The sequence below is a fragment of the Mus caroli genome, chromosome 4 (assembly GCF_900094665.2).
Source record: "Mus caroli chromosome 4, CAROLI_EIJ_v1.1, whole genome shotgun sequence".
Classification (NCBI taxonomy): Eukaryota; Metazoa; Chordata; class Mammalia; order Rodentia; family Muridae; genus Mus; species Mus caroli.
Genome location: NC_034573.1, coordinates 76,299,475 through 76,323,703, shown reverse-complemented (window position 1 = coordinate 76,323,703; position 24,229 = coordinate 76,299,475). Strand labels below are relative to the sequence as shown.

Below are 24,229 nucleotides of genomic sequence, written 5' to 3'. Positions count from 1 at the left end.
AGAGAGGCCCATTGGACTTGCAAACTTTATATGCCCCAATACAGGGGAACGCCAGGGCCAAAAGAATGGGAATGGGTGGGTAGGGAAGTGGGGGAGGGGGTATGGGGGACTTTTGGGATAGCATTGGAAATGTAATTGAGGAAAATACATAATAAAAAATATTAAAAATTAAAAAAAAAAGAAGGGCATCCGACCTCGGGAGGAGGGGGATCAAACTGAACCCTTGTCAGCTCCCTCCACTGAATTACAGGTTTTCCTTCCAATTGAATATGCAAAGTACATCATACTACCTGCATACAATAAACAAAGTGACTGTTTTCAGAAAATACGATAACTGACTAAGTCAAATATGCATGGAAATGCTGAAGTTCACTTAGGCCCTATACCTTCTGTTCTCAAGCAGAGCTAACTAGCACCTCAGCATTATTTACAACTATAATTCCACCTCTCATATTAGGAGATATGTGAGATCTCCGCCATTATGACAAGAGCTCTGAGGAAGGATAAGGCAGGAAGGATTTACTCTGGCCCATGAACCTTTGGCTGTCACTACTGAACAACACAATGATGGGTTGCAAGGATAAGAAACCTAGGCAGTAACCCTCATGGTGTACAGGAAGCAGGAAGAGAGACGGGGCGGGATTTCCCCAGTAACCTACTTCCTCCAACCAGGCTCTGCGCCTGCCTTTCACTGCCTCCCAATAGTGTCATCATATACAACAATTATGCCATCATACACAATCTGCTACGTCCCAACATATAGGACTCTACCAGTTCCCCAAAGCCCATCAATAGCAAGTACACTCCCAACTCATGAACTCCCAGAAGAATTTCATATTCAACCCCTAAGTCAGCATAACACATTTAACCCCAAATGGACTTAAGTGCTCCTTCAACTGAAGCCCCCAAAATGGAATCAGCTGCATATAAGGATACTTACACCGATATTCTACCACACCTCCTAATGCTTTAAAAGCAAATAAAAGATATATAATTTCTCCATTTAACCAAACATATTATGTTTAAAAAAAAAAAAAAGTGTCTTCAAACTCAAGTAAAAGAAAATCCTTAAAACAGACACACACACAGAGAAATAGGCACAGGTACTGCGTCACAGCAGTGAAAGAGGTAACGTGCCTTCTAACATTATATGAGAACCAGAATTACAATTTGAGGTCCTATTGTGAAATGGCTGTGAGGTGTATTTTATCTTCTATGCTAGATTTGATTGGGAGCAGATGATTTAGGTAGTTAAGTGCATTTCTCCAGGCAAATTATTGCCATTTATATATTGTTAGCTACCATTCTCATCCCTGCCTATAAGAAGTAGCACAATGAATGATGTGTATTTGTGTGATCATAACTTAAACAAATTCTATGAGGTCTTCAAGAACACTTAAACTGGTTTAGCGTTGATAAAAGGCATTTGAAGCATGCTGGTGCACACCTTTAATCCCGGCATTCGGAGGCAGAGGTAAGAGGATCTCTGTGAGGTTCAGGTCAGCCAGGGAGACACAGGGAGACCCTGTCCAAAAAGAGAAGAAGAAAATGGGAATGGTTAAACAAAGCGGCCCTGGTTGGAAATACTTTTATTAATCTTTGCGGATTTCCAAGTGTTTCGATGAGATTCCCCAGCTGCTCCCAGACCTTGTCCAGCTCTGCAGTGCAGCCTACCTGTGCCCTCCTCTGCACCTCCAGGAGAAGTTCAGAGTACTGGAACTCCAGCTCCTTCTTTTGCTTCTGCCAGCAGCTCTCTTGGGCCTTGATCTGTTCCGCCACCTTGTTGAAGGTGTCTTCCTGCGTCTGCTGAAGCTCTCTCATCGTATCGGACTTGTTTTTACAGATATACTCCAGGTGGCTTATCTATCAATGCAAGTGAAATGCAGATTGAGACATGGCTTTGAATCTGTGGATGACGTATCAAGAAAAGATCTACAACCTCCACTATATTTTACCCCTAAGATTACATAAATACACTAAGTTAAAATGTAAATAAAATAAGAACCAGAATTTATGGGGTATACTAGACAGTGTAGCAGGAAATGGTATCATTTTCATACCTAAACATTGAATTTTTATTTTTCCTCCTTCTATTAAGGTAGCTTTTTCTATAATCAATTTTACAGAGACAATTTAGAAAATCATTCTTTTGTTTGTTTGTTTGTTTGTTTTTCAATTTTTTTATTTTATTTTTTTCCAATTTTTATTGGATATTTTCTTCATTTACATTTTAGAAAATTATTCTTATTTCTAGAACCAAAGCTCAGGCTATTTCAGGTGAGAAAGAAATATTAATTTAAATGAGATTTACAAATGCACATACATTTTATACATAATAATGGAGACCATTACCCCCAGTTTTCATAGTAACAAACACTAAAAAGAAAACCCGTCTCTTCTAACATGCATGCCAATTAACATTCTGCAGTTATGAGCAACAATTTAAATCATCATTGCAGAGACACAAAGCACATATTTAATTTAATTATCAATTTGCGTTAACCCATTGCACACAGACTCACTCCCAGCAGCATCTCTGTTCCTCACAGTTTATTTTCCCATTTCGCAGGCCTACTTCACAAGGCCTTGGGTTATACTCTCAATATGCTAAAGATAGAATGCTCAATAATATGAGATCATACCTTGAAGTTGGACCATTTTATTAATACAACTTAGATTTTTTTAAACTCTTACTTAACAGCAACTATCACTGCGACTGAGATCGAAATATTACAGTACAGTGTATTTGCCACACAGTTCTGATCAGCTCAACAGCCCGAGGGGAAGTAACAGTACCTTAAATAGCAACATGCATGGCCTGATGCACCTCTTAACTTTCTATAACAGCAGCAGGGCTTTTTTTTTTTTTCTATTTCCGACAAAATGAATTCCTCGGCTTATAGAATGGTAAAGTAACCATAAAGTCTGCTGCTTTCAGAGATAACATATACATTTACATTTCCCCTTCTAAAGTATGGGTGGTGGTTTTCTCACATAGTTTGTGGCATTTGAAGAAACAAGTCAAAATATAACTTAAATTTTTTCTAAGTACTTTTAAAACAACACTTCATATTTCCTAAGCAAAGACTTTTAAGATGATGTTTTTGAATAACTACATCCCGTTTCTATTTTATGCTAACATAAAGAGTTGGTTTATTAATGTAAATGACTAAGTTCTTTGAGTTGCTTCATCAGTAAGATTAATTTATTTTCTCTTAATTAGGTCCCTGTGGCTAATACTGGCTAGTAGTATTAGCATGTCCTGCACAGAAAGTGGAGCTTAGAGACTTCATACAGACTTCAGTCACATTTACATGCCCACAGCAATGGCATCAAACTGAGCTGTAGACAAGCCATAATTAATGGTACTGAATTATTAACATCCAAATTCTTTTTGAAATAAGATGAATGTCAGCCTCTCTTAATGATACTGTGATGTGGACAAATGTCACTGAATTTAATGGAGGTGTCTGGTGCCTGAGGACAGTTACCTTCTCATTAGCCCTGTTAAGGTCTGCAATGAGGGCATCAACATTCTCCTGCAAGACTGCACAAAGCTCAGGCCAAGAGAATTTATCCAACATGCCTTCTGGTTGTTTTATGAGCACACAGCCTGCTACCAAGTGCTGATACAAGGTGTGAAGGAAGGTTAGCTTCTCCTGCAAGAAAAAAAAAAAAAAAAGGACTCGTTAACTCCTGAATACAAACACTGTAGGAAGTAAAATACATAATACAAATAGTAAAGAATTTATTCTTTAAATCTAGAATGAAAGTACTCAGGTTTCAGCTACTATCATTTAGATGGCCTTTTCCCTCACACTGGGAAACAAGCATTAGATAAAATACTGGGTACTTCTTAGACTGGTATTCAAAACACAACTGCAATTAGGTGCCGGAACACCAGATATGTGATCTGCGCTTACTACTGCTGGTAATGTGAGCGCCTGTTTAGGTATAATTTTTATTATCTGTAACACAAGGTATCTGGGTTAATTTTTTTATAAGAACCTTTCATTTGAAGCCAATGTGGCAATTCTACATTTTCTTACTTATATTCTAAGAAACAGGTGTTAGGTCATACAATGGCATGGAGAGTTTTACTCTACTCTAGTGAAAGGCAGGGTACTTTACATGTCTGCAATCACACAGCTTTCTCCCGCCCCCCACAGACTTGACTCTACTTATCACATATAGGAAATCTATCCCGACCCCCTTAGGCAAAGCACACAGTATATGAAAGATATAGAAGAAGGGCTCATTTGTTTTCTCCCACTTAGAGGTTTATATTGCATTCGGCACACCAGGCATTTGTGGCTGTTTAAGTGTTACAAAGTAACAGAGCAATTTAAAGTAGACACATTTTCAAAACTGTCCAATTAGAAACATGCTTGCACCCCCTTTAAAAAGCATATTGTTATTATGATCATTAACTATCCACTACCAAATGGCCTTAAGATATTTATTCTGTCCTAGAATCCAGTATAACCCTGGCTTATCTTGAACACACTTAGAAGATTTAGTTACTAAGATGACATCTTTGTAGATATTTCATCTCAAAAGATGAAACTCAAAAGATGAAGTAATTGTGATGCTATAAAATGAACATCTTCTGTGGATAAAATCAGTTCCCTCAAAATATCTCTATATATCAGCAGGAGGGGAAAAAAACTTGAAAGAAGAAAAACTAGGTGAAAATGAAAGTTAAAGTGTAGATTTAAAAAAAAAAAAACTAAATATAGTATATGTGATGGTTTGTATAAGGTTAGCCCAGGGAGTGGCACTATTAGAAGGTGTGTCCCTGTTGGAGCAGGTGTGCCACTGTGGGTGAGGGCTGGAAGCTGCCTGGAAGCCAATATTCTGCTAGCAGCCTTCAGATGAAGATGTAGAACTCTCAGCTCCTTCTGGACCATGCCTGCCTGGATGCTGCTGTGCTCCCGCCTTGATGATAATGGACTGACCCTGTAAGCCAGCCCCAATTAAATGTTGACCTTTATAAGAGTTGCCTTGGTCATGGTGCCTGTTCACAGCAGTAAAACCCTAGCTAAGAAAGTATATTAAAAGTTTTGTTTTGTTATTGGAAATTGTAGTAACCATTTTCTTAAACATTTCAAAATAAGGTACATTAATTCACCTATATACTATCTCATTTTTTCAGATATACTAATTTAAAAATAAAATAAAAATTAAGCAAATAAATACAAAAAAAATCGCACTGGCTCAAGAAATAAAAATTGATGTGAATGATGACACATGCCTTTAGTCCCAGCACTCAGGAGGCAGAGATGACTTTGAGGCCAGCCTGGTCTACACAGTAAGTTCCAGGATAGCCTGAGCTCTGTAGAGAGACCCTTGTCAGGAAGGAGGAGGTAGAGGAGAAGAAAGAAGAGAAAGGGGAAGGAGGACAAGGGGGAGGAAGAGGAGGAAAGGAAAACTTGCTACTACAAATATACTATGTGCTGTCCATTCCTAAGCGGTTAAAGAGGACTTGGACACTCTTCAGGGAGTTGAAATGTACAATTTCCCAAGTCTCATTCTCAGGCACGAAGTCCTCCTCCACACTTACTAATGACCACAGCTCTACTCAAAGCAGCTCCTTCCTCCTTAAGAAAAGCTCACTGTGTCACCTAAGTAAGTGCGTTTCACTCGGGCTGTGATAAAGCAGCCGTGGTCGTCACCCATCTGGCATGAGGAGACCATCCACAATCACGTCACACGTGTTGAACCCGGTCACAGCGCTCTGGACACTGACTTTACAGTACAGCCAGGCCTCCAGTTTCCTTTATTTTAATCACTATCTGATGTATACAACAATTCCAACCCCTTCATGTGGACATAACTGAAAGCCCAGACTCGACGGCTGGAAATAATGTTTCCTTTTTACTCTCTTGGCACTGGGGTTTGTATTTGCTGGAATAATGAATTCAATATGCAGGAATTTAGATAAACAAACCCACCAACTATCCCAGAAGTAAGAGAAAACTGTAGACAGAACAGGCTCAAACAGAATATGAGATTTTTGTCATATTTTAAGAAGTCACTGATAGGACTAAGAAGACAACTGAGCAGTTAAGCGCACTGACTGCTCTTGCACAGGACCCAGTTTCAAATCCCAGCACCCACATAGTGGCTTGCAAAAGTCCATAGCTCCAGTTCCTGGGGATCTATTACCTTCTGCTACCTCTGTAGGCATCAGACATCCACATGGTCAGCACACATGCAGGCAAAATGCCCATAGGCATAAAAATAATAAATATCAAAATAATTTTAATAAGTTACTAATAAATAAAAATGGATAGATAGGTAACTGGGTTTTTGCAATTTTCCTTAGTAACTCCTAATTCTAAAGGAAAAGGAGGCTGTCTGGAGATATTAGTCTTGTTTTACAATTATGGAAGTTGAGACCTGGAGCAACAAACCTATATGGCTTGCCCAGAGCCATGCTTGATGCAAACAGAAAAAAAACAGGATCCAAGTCCAAATCTATTTGGTTATACAAAAATTCTTTCCATCAAGCCAAGCTGTAGGATGACTCTAATAAAAAATGATGTCGTTACTGGCAAACAGGCCAACCTTGACGAGCCAGTAAGGAACATGGCATCGTGAGATACAAAAGATCCGAGCAGGGAAGAAAGTCGACGGTCCAAGTGACATGAGGGTTCAACCAGGTTGCTTTTGTTTCTCACAGAGCAGGAAGTGATTGTGCAGCTGGGAGGAACATTTCAAAGTGTGACACTCAGAACAGATTTTAAATGAAATCAAATGTGGGTAACACTGGTCACTGGGGCATGGAAGGCACATAGCTGAGGTCCGGGCCAGGCCTTCCTGGCTCCCCTCTGTCTGGGGCGATACCTCAGCGTCCTTCTGGAAGGCCTGCGACAGCTTCTGCAGCTCGCTCTGACACTGGGCGGCACAGGCCTTCTCCTTCTCCCAGCAGTGCAGCACGTTCTGCAACTCCACCTTCAACGAGGTGATCAGAGCCTCGCGGTCCGCACACTTAGCTCGCAAGTGACTGAGCTCCTTATGGACCTCTGTCAGCTTATCCTGCAGCTCCTGTCAGAAACACCAAGGAAAGAGACCAGAGGGATGGCAGAAGGTGAGAGGCACACACATAAATACATGGTGAAAACCGTCAAAACACTAGTATAAAATGATCACCGTTTGTTTATGATGCTAAACACTTAGGGTATTTTACAGAATCTATTTTCCAAGTAAAACATTTGCATCCAGAATTAGAAAATTTGTAATGTTTAAACATATACTTTATTAAAACTGCTTATTCCAAAAAGTTATTTAAAATAAGTTTTCCTTTCAATTACTTTAAAAGGATACTTTAAAAATAAAAAAAATTAAAACTTTAATAACACTTAAGTAACACGGAAAACCATAAATCTCTTTACCTTTAATATAAGGACATATACTCTCCATATGACATTCCAAATACTATTACTGATAAAAAAAATCTAAACAATAAGACCTAAATTTCTACTAAACTACGCTATCAAACAGTCCATTAGAAACTCAGGTTCAACGAATACTGGGAAACTCAAATTTTGCAACTCTATAGCCAAAACCAACACAGAAAATAAAATCAACATTTTCCTGAGCCTTAGCCAACTGTGGTCTCAACCCATTAACCAGAGATGATGTACTACAAACAATGGCTCCACCCAGAAAAGAAACTGACACTCCCAACACACGTGCTTGCATGACATGTGTTCAATACTCATCTAAAGCAGGACACTCAGTCTCAAAGCGCTTTAATCTGTAATATCATAATCACATCAGGGGAATCAAGTTTTCCTTTAACACTTGATCAACAAAAAAAAGTAAAAAAAAGAAATTTTGAATGCTCAAAAATATTTTGAAAATGGAAGCTTTATTTTCTGGTATCTCTAAAATAATCCCTTCATAATATATTTGTCTCTTAGCAAAGGGAAAAAAGTTATCATGAATTGCAATACCTTTGTATTTTTAATGTGAGTCTCAATCTTTTGTTTGGTGGAATCGAGTTCGTTGGATGTCTTTTCCTTGGCATCATTTATGTTGTTTAGCTGATGAAAGAAAAATAGCTTTTTGACATTTCTTCAAGAAGGAGTGACCCAAAAGCTAGTGTTCAAATGCTTGCTATGCGATTACTTAGGCATAACTATTTCAACAGTGATTGAGTCTACAACACTTCTGGTTAAAGGCTGTGCAGTTTCTGTCTCATGCTCACCTGGCTGCAAAGAGAGCATTCAGCCTTAAAACGCCAGGGATGTTCTTATTCTGCCCGCTATCTAGATAAAAGAATTGCGTTCTTACTGTAAACACAGCTTTATTCTTAAAATCCTACTGGACCGCATGCCAGAAGCTGTGGCAACGGTAAGGGAAGACTCGAGAACAGTTAGGGGGAACAGTGCGGGGAAGGGGGGGCGGGCTGCTTTACATCAAGAGGGTATTCACTGGTCCCTCACTCCGCATGACAGCTTCGGGGTCAGTCACAGGCAGTCCTACTGGGAAGGCTGTGGCAGGTCATCAGTTGGTCCTGCTCCGCCTGTGATTTATTTTCTTTGACAGTTCATTCTTCTTTCTGTCAGGCTGCTCTTCTTGCTTTCTTTGCGGCCACCCCCTTGGTCTCCCCACTGCTGTCTCTGGCACTGGTTCACAACAAAGCACATTACTAAGCCAAAGCCTGCTGAGTCGACTTTTCAACTGTGCTGAGGATCATGTGACACTCATCCTCCCAAATAACAATTCGCTGTGGGTCCTGCTCCCAGTTACTCCGCAGCGTCCAGGCCTAGGCCTCAGAAGAACTTCAGAACTACTAACAATCCAGGGTCTCTCGTCTCTCTGGGAAGACTTAGAAATGCCTGCTCTTCAAAGAATTTAGTTATTTTAATGGTCACTTTTCTCTTGTGAACAATTACAGAAGGTGTTTTAGAAAACAGACTAATTCTTTTTTGCCCCGCCCCCCGCCCCCCGCCCCCCCCCATACCTAAAATAAAATAAGCCTCTGCCAATCGAGTACACAAGTGAATCTGCAGGTTTTGAGTTACATAAAACAAAGAGATTAACTCTACGCTATGGGGCTTGTCGATGGCTATACAAAGATCTGTTGTTTTGCTAACTAATGTGGTTACTACCTATGCTAATTTGACAAGAAATATCTAGACAAACTCTTCAATTTTTAAAGCATAAATTCATAAAATATTTTAATACCCAAGAAAATTACTGACTCACATATTAAACAATACAAATGAGATGACAACCAGAAGCCTGAGCTTTTTAATCTGCAAATTAACAGCTTTCAGTCTACATCAAACAGATATTTGTTTTTAAAAACTTCTAACAACACTTAACTCCCTTTGGAGCACGAAAATTAATTTCTGTTTTTTTATTAAGATTTCTGTGGTTTAGAAACTGTTAAACTCTTAATGAAACCTAAATTCTTCAACCACCCACAGATCATAAACATGCTGACATTTAAATGGAGAACGTTTCACTTAAATTCTCTGCACAGATAAGTTACTCAGGCCAAGTGACAGGAACCTTTCATTGTGTGTCTACAGAATTACAAAATGGGAGTGAGACACTACTTTAGGCCACACTTGAAGAAAGAACAGTGACAAGGGTTTATTATTTCTGTATCTGTGAAGCTGTCAATTCAACATCCCCAATCTTTTTGACCTTTGTAACAAGCAAGGGCTGCATACTGGTACTGCCTGAAGGCCGTGTGTGGAGCCAAACAGTCCACGTGTTACCTCATTAGATGCATCTTCCAGCTTGTTCTGGTAATCTGTCAAGGTCCGCCTCAAAGTCTCAAGGACGACAGAGAAGCTGGGAGGCTTATCTTTGTCCTTGTGGACGCCTGGAGAAAAGCATGGGATGAAAACACACCCTTGAAGTCACACAGGCTCAGAAGCTAAGCAAACAGTAACAGAGACATTACAATTAGTAAGAAAGCCAGAAAGACATGAAATATGAACAGAAATGTATTCTCTAGGCACATGGCTGTACAGTCAAGTGCTGATACTGTTTCTAAATAAATGAACGAATTAAAACTCATAATATAGTAAGTTCAAGTGTGTTTCTACCCTATCAAGACACTTAACTTCCCCCACCTAGGCAGCCACAGAGATGTATGTACCTATAAGCTAACAATTAAATCATCTCTGGTAGCATTGCTTAGAGGAATTACGTATATTTACTGTCTCTGTTTATGATCAGTCAGGCATTTAACAATAAGCTATTTTGCTTAAACAATAACTTCTGAATGAAGAATATATCATTTCCTACTATGCTTAGAAATATTCTTTAATACCTACAATTTTCAAATTATAATTTTAAATAAACAATAAAAATGCTACTAAACACATAGCTCACACCATGTTTTGAAGAAAATCCTCATAGCTTATATTTGTTGTAAAAATACTAATCTTTCCATATTATACCCTCAAACTATTTTACTATAGTTGGAACATAAGTCAAACTAATGGGGCCAATTCAAAAAAATAAAAACTAATACTATATTAAGCTGATTTTTATTTACCATTCTTTAAATATTAAAAAGATATCAAATTTAGCCTGAAAATACTTAGGCAAAAAGTATTTTTTCTCTGTTATATTTTATAGTCCAACTATTTCACTTCATAATAAACATTTTCAATAAAGAAAAATTGTTAAAGAAGCATTGGTGAGGTAGGCATGGTAGCACACACCTTTCATCCTAGCACTGAGGAGGCCAGCAGACAGATTCTGTAGGCTGACGGTCAGTCTAGTCTACAAAGTGAGTTTTAGGCTAGCCAGGACTAAATAGTGAGGCTTTGTCTTTAAAAAATGAAAATAAAAATAAAGAAGAATTTGAAATACATGTTTTATGGTTCCTTCATTTACATAACTAACTGAATTCCCACTGTGTATCAACTTTGGGCATTAGACATTCAGAAGTGAGAAAGGTCAGGGTAGTGTCTGCTCATATGACATGTACAGTGCAATCAGAGGGGGAGGGAGTGGCTACACAATGATTGACGTCATTCATCCATTTCTCAAATAGTCAAGTGCTGGGACTCATAGGGACAGGAAAAAAGGCAAAAGTAGACAGAAGACGGCAAGAAAGTCTCAGTCAGCGACAAACCAACTTTATACATCTCGGAATACTGCTGATATTTATGGGTCTAATTTGGAGAAAATATTAATAAAGTTAAGGCATTTAGCAAAGTATGCTTAGATACTACGTTCAGTATAAAAACAAGTTAGATTTTCTTAAGTAAAGCTAAAATGTTCAACTTAAAAAGTAATGTGAAGCAATACTTACTCTAAACAGAAACACACACCACACACACACACACACACACACACACACACACACACACACGCGCGCGCGCGCGCACACGCACATGCGCACGCGCACCTGCACACGCACTCGCACACTGAGCCACAAGAGCAGAGCAGACGACAAGGCTAGGACTCGCTTTGACTTGGGAAGATGACTCAGAGCACTTTTCCCCAACACAGCATTTCCATTAATTATTAGGGGGATCTCGTACAATGCACCCTGATCATCCTGGTCACACTCACTTCCTTCCCACTCCCCATCCCAAGGTCCGCCCTCCCACTCTTGTGCCCTCCCCACCGAGAAGAAGAAAAGTACACCAAGTCCAATCATGTTTCCCATACAGTCATTGAAGCACCTCAGTCTCCGGGCCCCTGAGTGAGTCCTTCCCCACCCCCTCCCAGAAGCCATTCGCTTCGGCTTCTGGGAGAGCTACAGCTCAGCATCCTGATCACAATTTTAAAGGCCTCTCGTCAATAGCTTCATGTCTGGACTGTTTCTTTTTTGGAAGGAGGGTGGCCACAGCGGCCTTCAGTGTCTCTCCTCCTCAGTTGTGAGTCTGCAGTCATTGACTCCACTGCCAAAGATGCCACCCTGCCAGCAGCAGCCAGGGGCAGCATAGACCACAGATATTGGCATGACCTCCGGCAGTAATATCAACACAGCCTCCAGCCTAGCGGCAGCACAGACCCTAATCATCAACCACCAGCAGCAGCATGGACCAAACACGGATGTCTCCTGTGGCTCCCCTGATTGACAGTCATACTGAATATGCTTTTAAACTGATCGCTTACACAAAATTAAAATAGGCATAATTTTGCCACTGCACAGAATTGGCTATAAAAAAAAATTCAAAAACAGCCAGAAAATCTGCTATATTTTAAGGAGAAAACTTACTCTAAGGAATTCAGAGGAATAAAATCATCAGAATATGAACACGTATGGGTCCATATGCCCTCTCTTTACTGACCAATGCACACATTTATATATTACGCAAAATTAAATTTGCCTAAAAAAATGTTGACACCATAAGGTTTCCTTGAAGCATAAATTATGCTTTATTGTCCTACCAATATCCATTATAAAGTGAGTGTCTATCCTTAACATGACAAAACACTTATAAGAAAGGATGGGGACAGTAAGGGAAGGTGGGCAGGAAGAGGGAGTGGGCAGGGAAGGAAGGGAAGGGAAGGGAAGGGAAGGGAAGGGAAGGGAAGGGAAGAAGGGAAGGGAAGGGAAGAGAAGCCGATCTCACCAAATAATCACTGTTCCACGAACGGAAACTTAATATGCAATTAAAACCACCCATCAGAGGTTTAAAAATCCCACCAGGAACAATAAAAAAAAAAAAACATATTTAGAACAGTGGTGATAATTGGCTTTTTCAAAAGTTAAATTTAAAATTAAAAAAATAGCTACAACAAATATAATTACTGAGTAAATTATAACATACACATAAACGGAGAAAAAACTTCTTACAAATAAGTTATTTGTACATACTGACTTGATCTTCATGATCGGTTTTATAACTAAGTAAAATAAGCTTAAGATCACTGTGAATAACTTAATACCGGCTTTTATAGTAACAAACAGCAAACATTCACTTTAAAACAATAAGCAAATAAATAAATGGCTACCTCAGGCTACGCTTTTATTTCAATTTGAAATAAACTGGTTTTCTCTCTTTCTTTCTCTCTCCCCCTCCCCCTACCCCTCCCCCTCTCTCCCTCTCCACTGCATATCTCTGCACACAGAAGCCAACCTAGACTTTGATGCCTTGTTTTATGGTGTAAAAGGCAGACCTCCCAAAGGTACAGGTGAGGCGTGGCTACATGAGGAGGTGCTGCTCACTGGGGTGCACTGGTGGGGCTGGGGAGCAGTGGGGTGAAGCACCAGTTGGAGTTAGCTGAAACAAGGAAAGCATGGCGCCACTTTGGGACACTTCAATATCTGGGAAAACTGGACACCAGATTGGAGCTGTCACTGGTCTGCGAGTCAACAGAGCAGGAGCTTACAGAGGTCAAGCAAAGTAGACTCTGTAGGATCTGCGGGCCCCTGAACCCACCTCAGAGTCACTTCCGTCATGTGCAATCCAAAGCCAGAGAAGACAAAGGCAACCAAGTGTGGAAGAAGGCAGGTGGGAGTCACTACAACTTTTATCTGCTAAAATATAAGTGTAAAAAGGACGCCATCTTCCAGGGATGTTTCAGGGAGCAAACATGTCGAAATCAGTGCCTGCAAAAACCCTGGAAAGTAAGCAGTGGCCCTACCACATCGCCATCAGCACACATCTGAAGAGGTGTGGCCTGGGGGCAGGTCTGAGGGGACGGCGGCGCTGTACTGAGTGGGCGCAGCCGCGAGGGATGCCGACTTCTGTAGCTGCTGTTAGGAATAGGAATGGTTTTGTTGTTAGTGTTAGAGTGAGCACTTTCCAGAGGCTGGAATTAAGTAACTCATTCTGTTACTAATTAACTATTCTCTACTATGGGCAACCAGAACAATTTCTTTCAGCTGGCAGGACAATGATAAACCTTCATTTCTCTGCTTTAGAAATACATCATTGCTAGCTCTGCATCATAACCTAGTCTATAAAAACACCCACCAACTTTCTATTCATTCATAAGGGGACCTTATATATCCGTTCTATTACCTTCTTCTAAATCAATAGTACTGATTAGTGTGATGAGCGGAGAGGAAACTTTTAGGACTTTGAAGCAAGGTAGTCTATTCTCTAAAGATAGCTATTCTTAAGAGGTGACTTTGGACTTGCTACTGGTCATCAGATAATAAAGGCATGGCCGCCAATGTGCCATGTGACCTGGTGTGGACCATCACAAAAACAGTTGGTGACTGATTCACCAACCTATAAACTTCACTCAGTCATCACATGAAGTGGTACACATGCGACTGGTCTTGGTCTCAACCTGAGAGCACAAGTTAGTTGCATGGGCAAGTAATATAGACCCTATAGATATTATTATTATTATTATTATTATCATTATTATTTATTCTCTCTTAAACCATACTTGGGATGCTTGGAATGTTCCCCTTAACCAGATGACTAATGGGAGGAGATGAACCTCAAGGTGTTTGTAATGTTACACTGATACCACTCAAAAATAGATAGCTACAAGGGCACTATATCCCCACTAGAGAATGGCTCTGAGAGACAATAAGGAAGTCAGTCTGGGCAGTACATCTAGGAAAGGCCTGACTGTTGTCATCCTTGCACTAAGACGGTCATAGGTATAAATATATGCCAATTTATGAGCAGCATCTAAGCGTTTGGCTAAAGAGTCAGACCTGAAGAATGGGTAAGTGAAAAATTAGTAACAGAGTTGCAAAGGACGAGTACCTGGACTGCCTTCTCCAAACAGGCCACGGACCCAGCTCAACTTCAGTAGTGAACAACCTTAATAATCACAAAGACGAAATGAAGCATTTTATGGATGTAAGACATCTTCTTCTCCTGATACCTGTGCCTGTGCTCAGTTGAAGGAGTCATGGCAGCACAAATGGAGGTAATCCTCTACCTCAACAATATGTGACTTGATTCACCTGGGCTCTCTCGATTACAACCCCTACTGAGTACCAAGTTATCACCAACAGAGACAAACAGAGGGTCTATCACAGGACATCAAGCATTGGGTAAATCAGTCAACGACCAAGCAGCAACATAATTATGTTGAGGCATTTCCATGGACAGTGTTTTGTTCTTATAAGATATATGTGTATAATTTTCCTTACCTGACCATAATATTTCTGATGAAATCACTCTCTAAAAATTTTTAAAAACACCTATGTCCTATCATGTGTTCAAACACCATTACTTCAAAACCAGAGAACTCTTTATAATGTTTTCATAGAAGTCACTGTTCCTACTGGTGCCATCACTCTGGAGTGTCTGGCAAACACACAAAATAATTAGTCGAGTGGCAACTGAAAACTCACCGCGTCAGACAGATGGCAGCAGTTTCGGCATGAGGCTAAGACCCTCCGGGAAGCAATCCACTCTGACCCAGCAGTCCGGAAGTGGTGCTGCTCTCCCTGTCAGGACCCCTGGGTCCTGACACTGAACCCTGAAAACCACCCTGGCTTGCCCCAGCAAGAGTGAAAGATCTGTTTCCCTTCCCAGACTACAGGCTTGGCCGCTTTAATTCTTAATTCTCAAGCAAGAATGGCTACAAGAATGAGCTACAGCAACAGTCCCATTAACACAGCTGATCTGGCTGCTACCTAGTCTCCGTGCAGGACCACATGGCAGGGTCACAGGAACAACGACAGTTCTTTCTGTACCGGGGAAGCTGGAATTTGTTACCAAGGGGGAAATATTAGTAAGGAGTATATCTAATACACAGAGACCACAGAAAGCCTGGTACTACATCCGGGTGTTAGGAAGTCAGGCTTGGCAGCGCATGCCTTCAGTGTTATCATTTGGGAGAGGCAAGCAGATAGTGGAAGTCTAATTTGGTCTACATCGAGTGTCAGGCCATCCAGCACTGCACAGTGAGACCGAGCTCAAAATGAAAACAAACAGTGAGTTAACGGAAAGGGAAGGAAACCGTGATATCTATAGATGGAAACAGAGTAAGAAAAGATGGAAAAACTATTCCAGCTGAGTCCAAAAGCAGTGCTGGCCTCATTTGTTCCCCTGGTGCTGTGTAAGCAGCACCACCAAAAGCAACCTGAGGAGGAAAGTATTTTTTCAGCTTACAACTTCCAGATCGCGCTCCATCACTGAGGGAAGTCAGAAAAGGAAGAGAGCCTGGAGGCAGAAACCAAAGCAGAGCAGAGGCTAGGGAGGCACTCTATTGCCTTGCTCCCCATGGCTTGCTCAGCTTGCTCGCTTATATAACTCAGTAGCATAAGCACTCACTCAGGAGACAGCCGCCTTCCTCACTGCACCGTTAGTGAGGTCCTCCAATTCAAAAGCTGGGCAGTGCAGTGGTGAACAGGATAGCTACCATCAAGGAGATAATACACACAGGAAGTTGACCGAACTATTGCTCTGTGCGTGTGTGTATGAGTGTGAGTGTGTGTGTGAGTGTGACCCAACTCATTTATTGATACATATATATAATGTAGACCAAATATTTCTCTGGTTTCTATTACTACTGTATGTCTTCAACTTTTTTATACATTCATATGCATAAAACTAGGGCCATTTTATCAGCAAGTGTTACTTTGAATACAATTCATTAAAAAACCATAAATAACCAGCCAAGCGGTGGTGGTGCAAACCTTTAATCCCAGCACACATAGGTGGATCTCTATGAGTTTGAAGCCAGCCTGGTCTACAAAGAGAGTTCCAGGACAGCCAGGGTTACCCAGAGAAACCCTATCTCAAAAAAAAATCATAAATAACAATATGATTGTTTTATAAAACATAAATAAGTTCTGAGTCATGTTTAATATTTATAATTTTTAATTATGTAAATATTTTCTTTCTTTAGTACTATAAGCTCTATAATTTAAAAGTTAAAAGAAACAAAAGTTAACAAAAATCAGAGTGAAACAAAAAAATTTCACTTACTTTGATTGAATATGATTTACATCTATGGAAAAGGACCAAGAAATGTAGAGAACAATAGTGCATCTTCAAACATTACAATGAACAAATGGACCAAGATTCATTACTGCGAAAGCCTTTGAAGCTTGGGTACAGCTACTGTACTGGTCACTCTTCTGCTGTCATAAAACCAGAGCAAGGAAGAAAGGGTTTATTTTGGCTTAAGATAGAGGCCATCACAACTGGGAAGAAACGGCAACAGTCAGAAAAAGCATGGCAATATGACAGCCGGCTGGTCACATCTTCATCCACACCAGGGATCAAAGGTAACAGCAAGTGGGGCTAGACACTAAAGCTCAAAGCCTACCCCAGTGCTGTGCCTCCTCCAGCTACACTCTCCACCTCCAGGTTACATGGCCCCTCCAAACAGCTCCCCTGAGGTTGTAAACACAAGAGTCTCTGGAGCCATTCTCAGTGAAATCACCACAACTGTGAAGTGAAAACTGTGAACAGGAGAGAAGGGCTGGCCATCCAACCACAGGAAGACAAGCACACAGGAGGCTGCTGGAGTGGAGGGCAATTATTACAGAGTTGAGTATTCCACAATTATTTTACTGTAACTACTCACTATCTCTAACACATCTCTGTGAAGAGATGAAGCAAGAGAAATGGTTTCTATCTTTGGCCTTGAAACAAGGTACATATCTGAAACAAAATATTCTGACATCTGTGGGCATTCTTTGTATTAGGAAAAGCCAGTAATATATGTGGTCATCTACTTCTATAATACATTCCATCTATTTACACAGATTTGGGATATTAGGGAGTACTCTTAGCGAAATCACTCCATAGGATCTCATGAACTAAATCTATGAGAGTTTGCCCTCAGCCTCTATAACCCAAGAATCTCCAGCAGCAGCACTTCCAACAATGTTCACAAGAATAATCCAAATTCCAAAGTGACAGTAGGCCTGGGAAATATCTCTCTTTGAAAGAAATCAAGGAAGAGAAAAGAAAGAAAAAGTCCAGTTTGTTTTCCTGACTTTCCTAAAAGGACTCCCAGAGACTGCCCAATTTAATATTAGACAACGTTTACATACCTAAAAGCATCCAACTCTGGCTATTCGTGTGTGTGTGTGTGTGTGTGTGTGTGTGTGTGTGTGTGTGTGTGTGTGTGTGTGTATGCATGTATATCTCATGAATGTAGTGCCAGTGGAGGCCACAAGATGGCATCAGATCCACCAGAAGTGCAGCTCCAGACAGCTATACACTGCCACATGGATGTTAGGAATCAAACCCTTGTTTCTAGCAGAGCAGCCAGAGCTCTGAACTGCTGAGCCATATCTCCATTCCCCTGTGACTATTATTTCCATGGGTTTTTTAGTCTGTCCAAATAGAAGGAAAGTAGTATTTCTACAGTATTACAAATTCAAGGACAGAAAAGCTAAAGGAAAGTCCACTATAGTGAAGATTCAAGACTGAACCACAAGGAAAAATTTGTCAACAGTCACAGTCTGATGTCTGCCAGCTTTAGAGTACAACAAACACTATATTAGAAGAAATATTATATTTGAGGCAGAAGACTGCATGGCTCAAAGCAGAAACGAACCCTTCCCCCAGCCCTCCATCCCCACCAGGGGAGAACAAAGCGGATTTAAGCAGTACTGCTTCAGGATCCATAGCAGGCAGGAAACACAGGACAGATAAATGTCCCTGCCTAAGTAGAGAGAGGCTGTCTTGTCTGACACAGAAGCAATCACTGAGAAGTTTCTACACTACATAAAGAACTGCACATCTTCTTCACCCAAAGTCAGTCTTTCTGGTGACTACCACAAGCTCCCAGAGACTACCATAATTTAGAATACTTCATGACTTCACTGATAGCTACAGAAATTAAAATGTAAAACAAAGCCAGCCGTGCTGTTGTGCACCTTTAAACCCAGCACTCAGGAGGCAGAGGCAGGTAGATCTCTGTGAGTTCAAAGTCAACCTGGTCTGTATAGCAAGTTCGAGACCATCCAGGACTATGTATCAAGACCCTGCCTAAAACAAAACAAAAATTAAAAAACAGACTTCAGCATTCTCTAAAAACACTTATGTTAAAAAAAAAAAAAAACACTTATGTTTTTAGTCATAGTCATTAGCTTCCATGTGACTACTTTATAACACATACTACCCTATACATTAGTGAATCTAGACAACTTAGATGTGGTAAGAAATGCACTAAAGAGTGTGTCACAAATGTGTGACAATCATAAGTGCTCTGGCACACACAAAAAAATGAAACTATGCAGAGGGTAAGTTTCAGGGACACTTGAACATGGGCTCAAGGACAGTAGAAAGGGGCTATGCAGGAATGCACCACGGAAACAGCAACAACAGCAACAGCAACAATAATAGTCATCCATCTAGAAAGAGTGTCCGTTGTAAAGACCTAAGATGAGAATGCCTGGTGTGCTCAAGAGCAGATAGAAAGACAGAGGCCCAGAACCCAGGCAGGGGGATTAACAGCAAGTGAGGTCAGTAGATGAGAGAGATAGAAGCTGACCACTGCTAGGATTCTGGCTTCTACGTCATATGCAAAGCCTGGCCAGTTTGGAGCAAAGGAAACCCATGCTCTCACAAGTGTTTCTGCTGTCCTCTTCTGGCCTTATTGAAGAATAATTGACTATGAGTTCATGCAATAAGTGGTTTGTTGTATATTCACACTGGGAAGTGATTCTCACAATCGAGTTAATTAACACATCCATCATTATATATAATGACTACTTTGTGGGCAGGGGAGGGCAGCAAGGACACATTACAGTCTAATCTCTTCACAACTTTGTAATATAATATACAGTGGACTTTTATTAACCAGAGTTATGATGCTACAGGTTGGGAGCCCCAAAACCGACTCATCTTCTAATTGAAAGTTTAGAGCTTCCGTGTTCACTCATCATCCTGACAGTCAAGAAAGAGGACTGAGAGGAGCATGAGTGGGAGCACGGAGAGCAGTGCTCAGGCAGAGCAGTGCAGGAGACCTCAGGAAATGGGGTGTAAGTGCCACACTGGTGAAAAAATAAAGGTATGCTCTGTGTACATGAAGTCCTAAGCACTCCTGGACTAACTCACTGATCACCTGCTATCTGAAGACAAACTCACGGGTTACACTAACTTCAGAAGGCTTCCTAGTATATGCAAGCACAAAACCCAAACACTGAGCAACTACTGTCAGAGCTGGACTAAGATTAATTCCTCATAATAATTTTCAATCATTTCACTTTAATTAAACAACAGAATTACCTAATACTTGACAGCAATTACTGAGAACAGCTCAATATCTAATAAGCAATTACTTCATTTTAATGTTGAATATTTAAATGAAAAACAAAGAAGGCTATGTAATGATTTAATAAAATTGCAGCTAAAAACATATCAAGGATAAAAACAGATTGAAGAAAATACACAACAGCAATCCAACCTGAACTCGGATAAGTTGAAACAGAATCTACTGTAAGAACAACACAGGGATGAGACAGGTCCTAAGTCGGTATGTGAGTCTGTGAGAAATGGCTCCCTCACAACAACTCATAGAGAGTTCTATTAAAGAGACTAATGACAGGAAGGTAGGCGGGCACAGAGTCAACACCATATCATGACAGACCAAAACAGACAAGTGCAAAACCAACTCCATATCCAAGCCTAGAGGGTCAAGAGGAAAGTACACTGTCACCTCACTCTGGAAAGAGCCACCTATGAAACAGGATCCACCTGGTATGAGGTGCAGATACTGAAAGGAGAAGCTCCTTCATGGGTGGACCCACACTGAGCATGAGCAGAAATAATGTCCTGACTGTCTTCTCCCACCCTCTTACATCTCCTATTGGAACCCACTGTCCAAACTTACTGAGAAGCCAGAGGCAAAGGAGCCCAAGCGATGGGGGTCAGCTTCACAAAGCACAAGGCTAAACATGCACCAAAGGAGAATGCATCCGCCATGACCAACAGCAAGTGACTGTCACCAACTACTGACACCATGGTGCCTCTATACCAACTCAAGAATCATTAGCCGAGGGCACGGTCCACGCCTGGCAATGCATCTCCCATGACCTGTAGTGTGGACACATGTGTACAATCTGAGGTTTAAAAATACAGATACTGGTGCCAGCAAGAAGAATTAGCAGGAAAAGCACCGGCCACTGACCACCTGAGTTCTATCCCTGGGACCCACATGGGAGAAAGAGAACTCAAATTACACAAGCTATTTTCTGACTTCCACTGACATGCTGTGGTGTGCGAGTGTGTGTGTGTGTGTGTGTGTGTGTGTGTGTGTGTGTGTGTGTGTGTGTTTAATTCTTTTAAGATTTGTTTTTCCTTTTCCAGTTCCTATAAGTAGAACTGGAGTCAAGGGTAGTTGTTGGTCACCATGTGGTTGCAGGAAACTGAACCTAAGTCTTCTGAAGAGCAACCAAGGCTCTCAGCCTCTGAGCCATCTCTCCAGACCCCATAATTTTTATTTTAAATCATTAATAAAAATAAGAATAAAAAGTTACATGTGAACTTAATAAAATCACAGCTAAAGGCATGAACTATACCCACCCTGCAGACTGAAAATGCTTCAGTGCATAGTGCATGTCTAACAGCTCAGCAGCTGCAAGATCCGCAGGCCCCGAGCTAGAGCACTGGCTCCTATCAGATCCTTCCACTGGCTCCAGGGCAACAAACTTCCCCAAAATTCCATTTCCTAAAGCAGTCGCTTCTCACCAGCTCAGGGTGGCCCATGCCTTAAATCAGGCAGCAGAGGCAGGTAGATCTCTGAGTTTGGGGCCAGCCTGATCTACAGAGTGAGTTCTATAGTTCTATGACAGCCGGAGCTACATGAAGAACCCTTGTCTTAAAACCAACTGTCCCCACCCCCCAAATAACTCCCTTGCCAAACCACTTTCAATTACCTTCAAATATATGTATAAGGAGATTTAATTTTATATCCTTAAAAATATAATCACATCATAAAAACAACTAAAAAATTGAGGCAAAAGAAAACTGAAAAATAAAAGTTTCAACTTCAAGCCACTGTAAGCATACAAGATGCAAAACCACAAAAAAATAAGATAGTAGCTTTGTAAACATGGTTTGTTAGTAGTTCCCAAAACATTTCTACCCAATATTGTAAGTTCTTCAGTCTGTTAAAGTGGGTTAATATGAAATCAAAATTAATTTAGCTAAGCACTACTATCTCCAGAGTGCATATATATGTACATGAGGAGATGGGCTTGGAAAGCAACGGTATAGAACACGCACTCCTACAGTCTGTGTCCTGTATAACCTTTTGAATGCGTGACCTTTAAGTTGCTGAAGGTTGCCTCAGAATTTGGCTCAGTTTGATGGAAACATCTGTTCCCCTTGCAGGTATACTGTAAGGACTCTTCTCTCGGTTGGATTCAGAACACAGCAAGAAAGCCCTTGTCTGTCCAACCACACAGACTTCACCACTTGTAAATCAAGTCTGAGAGGACAGCAGCAGGCCCTCACTCCGTCACCCTTTCCCAGGCAGCCAGGCCAGCTGACTGCTGTGAGAACCGCTCTTATCATGTCATCAAATCAAAGCCTGTTGAGATGAGGGACTGTCAGAGGCATCTGCAGAATTCCCAAACTGGAGTGACTTCCGAGCACTGACAGATGCATCTGTCAGTTTACACCTCCGACTAACCTGATGTCCACTGCGCTGACACGCTAAAGCTGCCCAAGATGGATTCCAGTTCTCTCACGTTATTCTCGCATGTCTCCACTAGGAAGGCCTGGTGCTTCTTAGCCTTTTCATTAAGGAGAAAAAAGCACACATAAAAAGGTTACATACTGTAGTAGCTCAAGATTTTACTGTGAATTTATATAGCGTAATTAAGTCTCAACAAGATATTAATTGCCCAATTCAAACCCATTACTAATAAACTCTGACATATACATTTTACTTGGTCAAACGTGCAACTATACAAAGTCTTAGACTTTTTGTACTGAGAACTTAGTGCTGCACACTTCCTAAGTACTTTGTACATACAAACCTTTCTATCCTCAAAGTAATGTTATAACAAGAGATAAACATTTGATGACAATAAAATTGAAACAGGAGACTGGAAGGATGGCTTGATCGGGTAAAGTGCTCACTGCAGACGCATGGTGGCCTGAATGTAAATCCCTAGAACGCATGTGGAACCCACACATGGTGGCATACAGCCATGATCTCACCACTGGGGAAGCAGAGACAGGAACATCTCAGGAATGCAAGATCAAATCCACAAGCTTCAGGTTCGATAAGGACCCTGTCCCAAAAGATATGCTGGAGAGCATGAAGGATATCACACACTGTTGGCCTTCGGTCACCACTCGCGTGAGCTTGGGTGAGTATGCATACATATATGCGTGGGCATATATGCATACACCACATACACAAAAATGAATAAAAACTATTTTTAAACTGAGACAGAAAAACTCCACAATACTCTTTTTAAAACCCTGCTTGCAGCCGCATGGCAAGCTATCAGATGACAAGAGTGAATGCAGTCAGAACCAACAAGCGTAGCGCAGAAGTCAAGCGATGGTATTAGCAGTGAAGGGGGAATACCAGATACAACATAGGAAAGAACCACAGTAGGTGAAACACCCAGCCACACCACAGTGTGTTACACGGCACTGGCTGGACTCCAACACACACACATACACACACACACACACACAAATAAAAGGAGGAATCAAGATGAAGACTAAGGATTCAACTACAGGAACTGGGTGGATCTCGATGCTAGGTGGGAATGACGGAGGCCACCGAGGCTGCTGTTCTCTGCCTTTCTTGCTTGTTTGCTTGCGAACCTGCTCAGTGTTGGCAGGGAGAGTAAAGAATTCAGTGTTTGCTCAAATTTCAGGGAAGAGACAGAAGTTGTCCCTGGCCCCAGCTTGGTGCCTGGTAACAGGTCTTAAGTGAATATGTGAAAATGAGCAGTTTTGTAACAGGCAGCTACCTGTCTGACAGACACTACCGCAGAGCCAGGGATGCATTTGGGAATCACTTAGAGGTGCTGTCTAAGACTCACCGTTAGTGTGTTTGCTGGGGAGGGGAAAGAGCCCAGACAGTCTTCAGGAACTCTGGCATCTCTAGCCAACTCAGCAGAAGAAAGGGGAAAACTGGAAAGTGTAACATCATGGAAAGAATGTTTCAAGGAGAGTTTCAGTTGTGCTCCTTGCTACAAAAAGGCCAAGCACAAGGACTAAGAGGTTCCCACTGGGCATGGCATCATTACTGACTTTAAAGAAATGTCTTTGGCCTACCCCATCCGGGTATCCATCCCATAATCAACCACCAAACACAGACACTATTACAGATGCCAGCAAGATTTTGCTGACATGACCCTGATGTAGCTGTCTCTTGTGAGGCT

At 41.1% G+C, this 24,229-nt stretch overlaps 1 protein-coding gene across 1 annotated transcript in view; it reads right to left on the bottom strand.

Moving 5' to 3' along the window:
• The window catches only part of Ccdc171 (coiled-coil domain containing 171), a 349,604-nt gene that overhangs the window by 212,769 nt on the left and 112,606 nt on the right, over positions 1 to 24,229 (bottom strand). Inside the window, exons 10-15 of the mRNA XM_021161203.2 lie at positions 22,513 to 22,615; positions 9,741 to 9,847; positions 7,962 to 8,051; positions 6,850 to 7,050; positions 3,492 to 3,659; positions 1,675 to 1,863 (exon numbers count right to left, since the gene is read on the bottom strand). Coding sequence (XP_021016862.1) covers positions 1,675 to 1,863; positions 3,492 to 3,659; positions 6,850 to 7,050; positions 7,962 to 8,051; positions 9,741 to 9,847; positions 22,513 to 22,615 — 858 coding nt within the window. The remainder of the gene's footprint in view (positions 1 to 1,674; positions 1,864 to 3,491; positions 3,660 to 6,849; positions 7,051 to 7,961; positions 8,052 to 9,740; positions 9,848 to 22,512; positions 22,616 to 24,229) is intronic.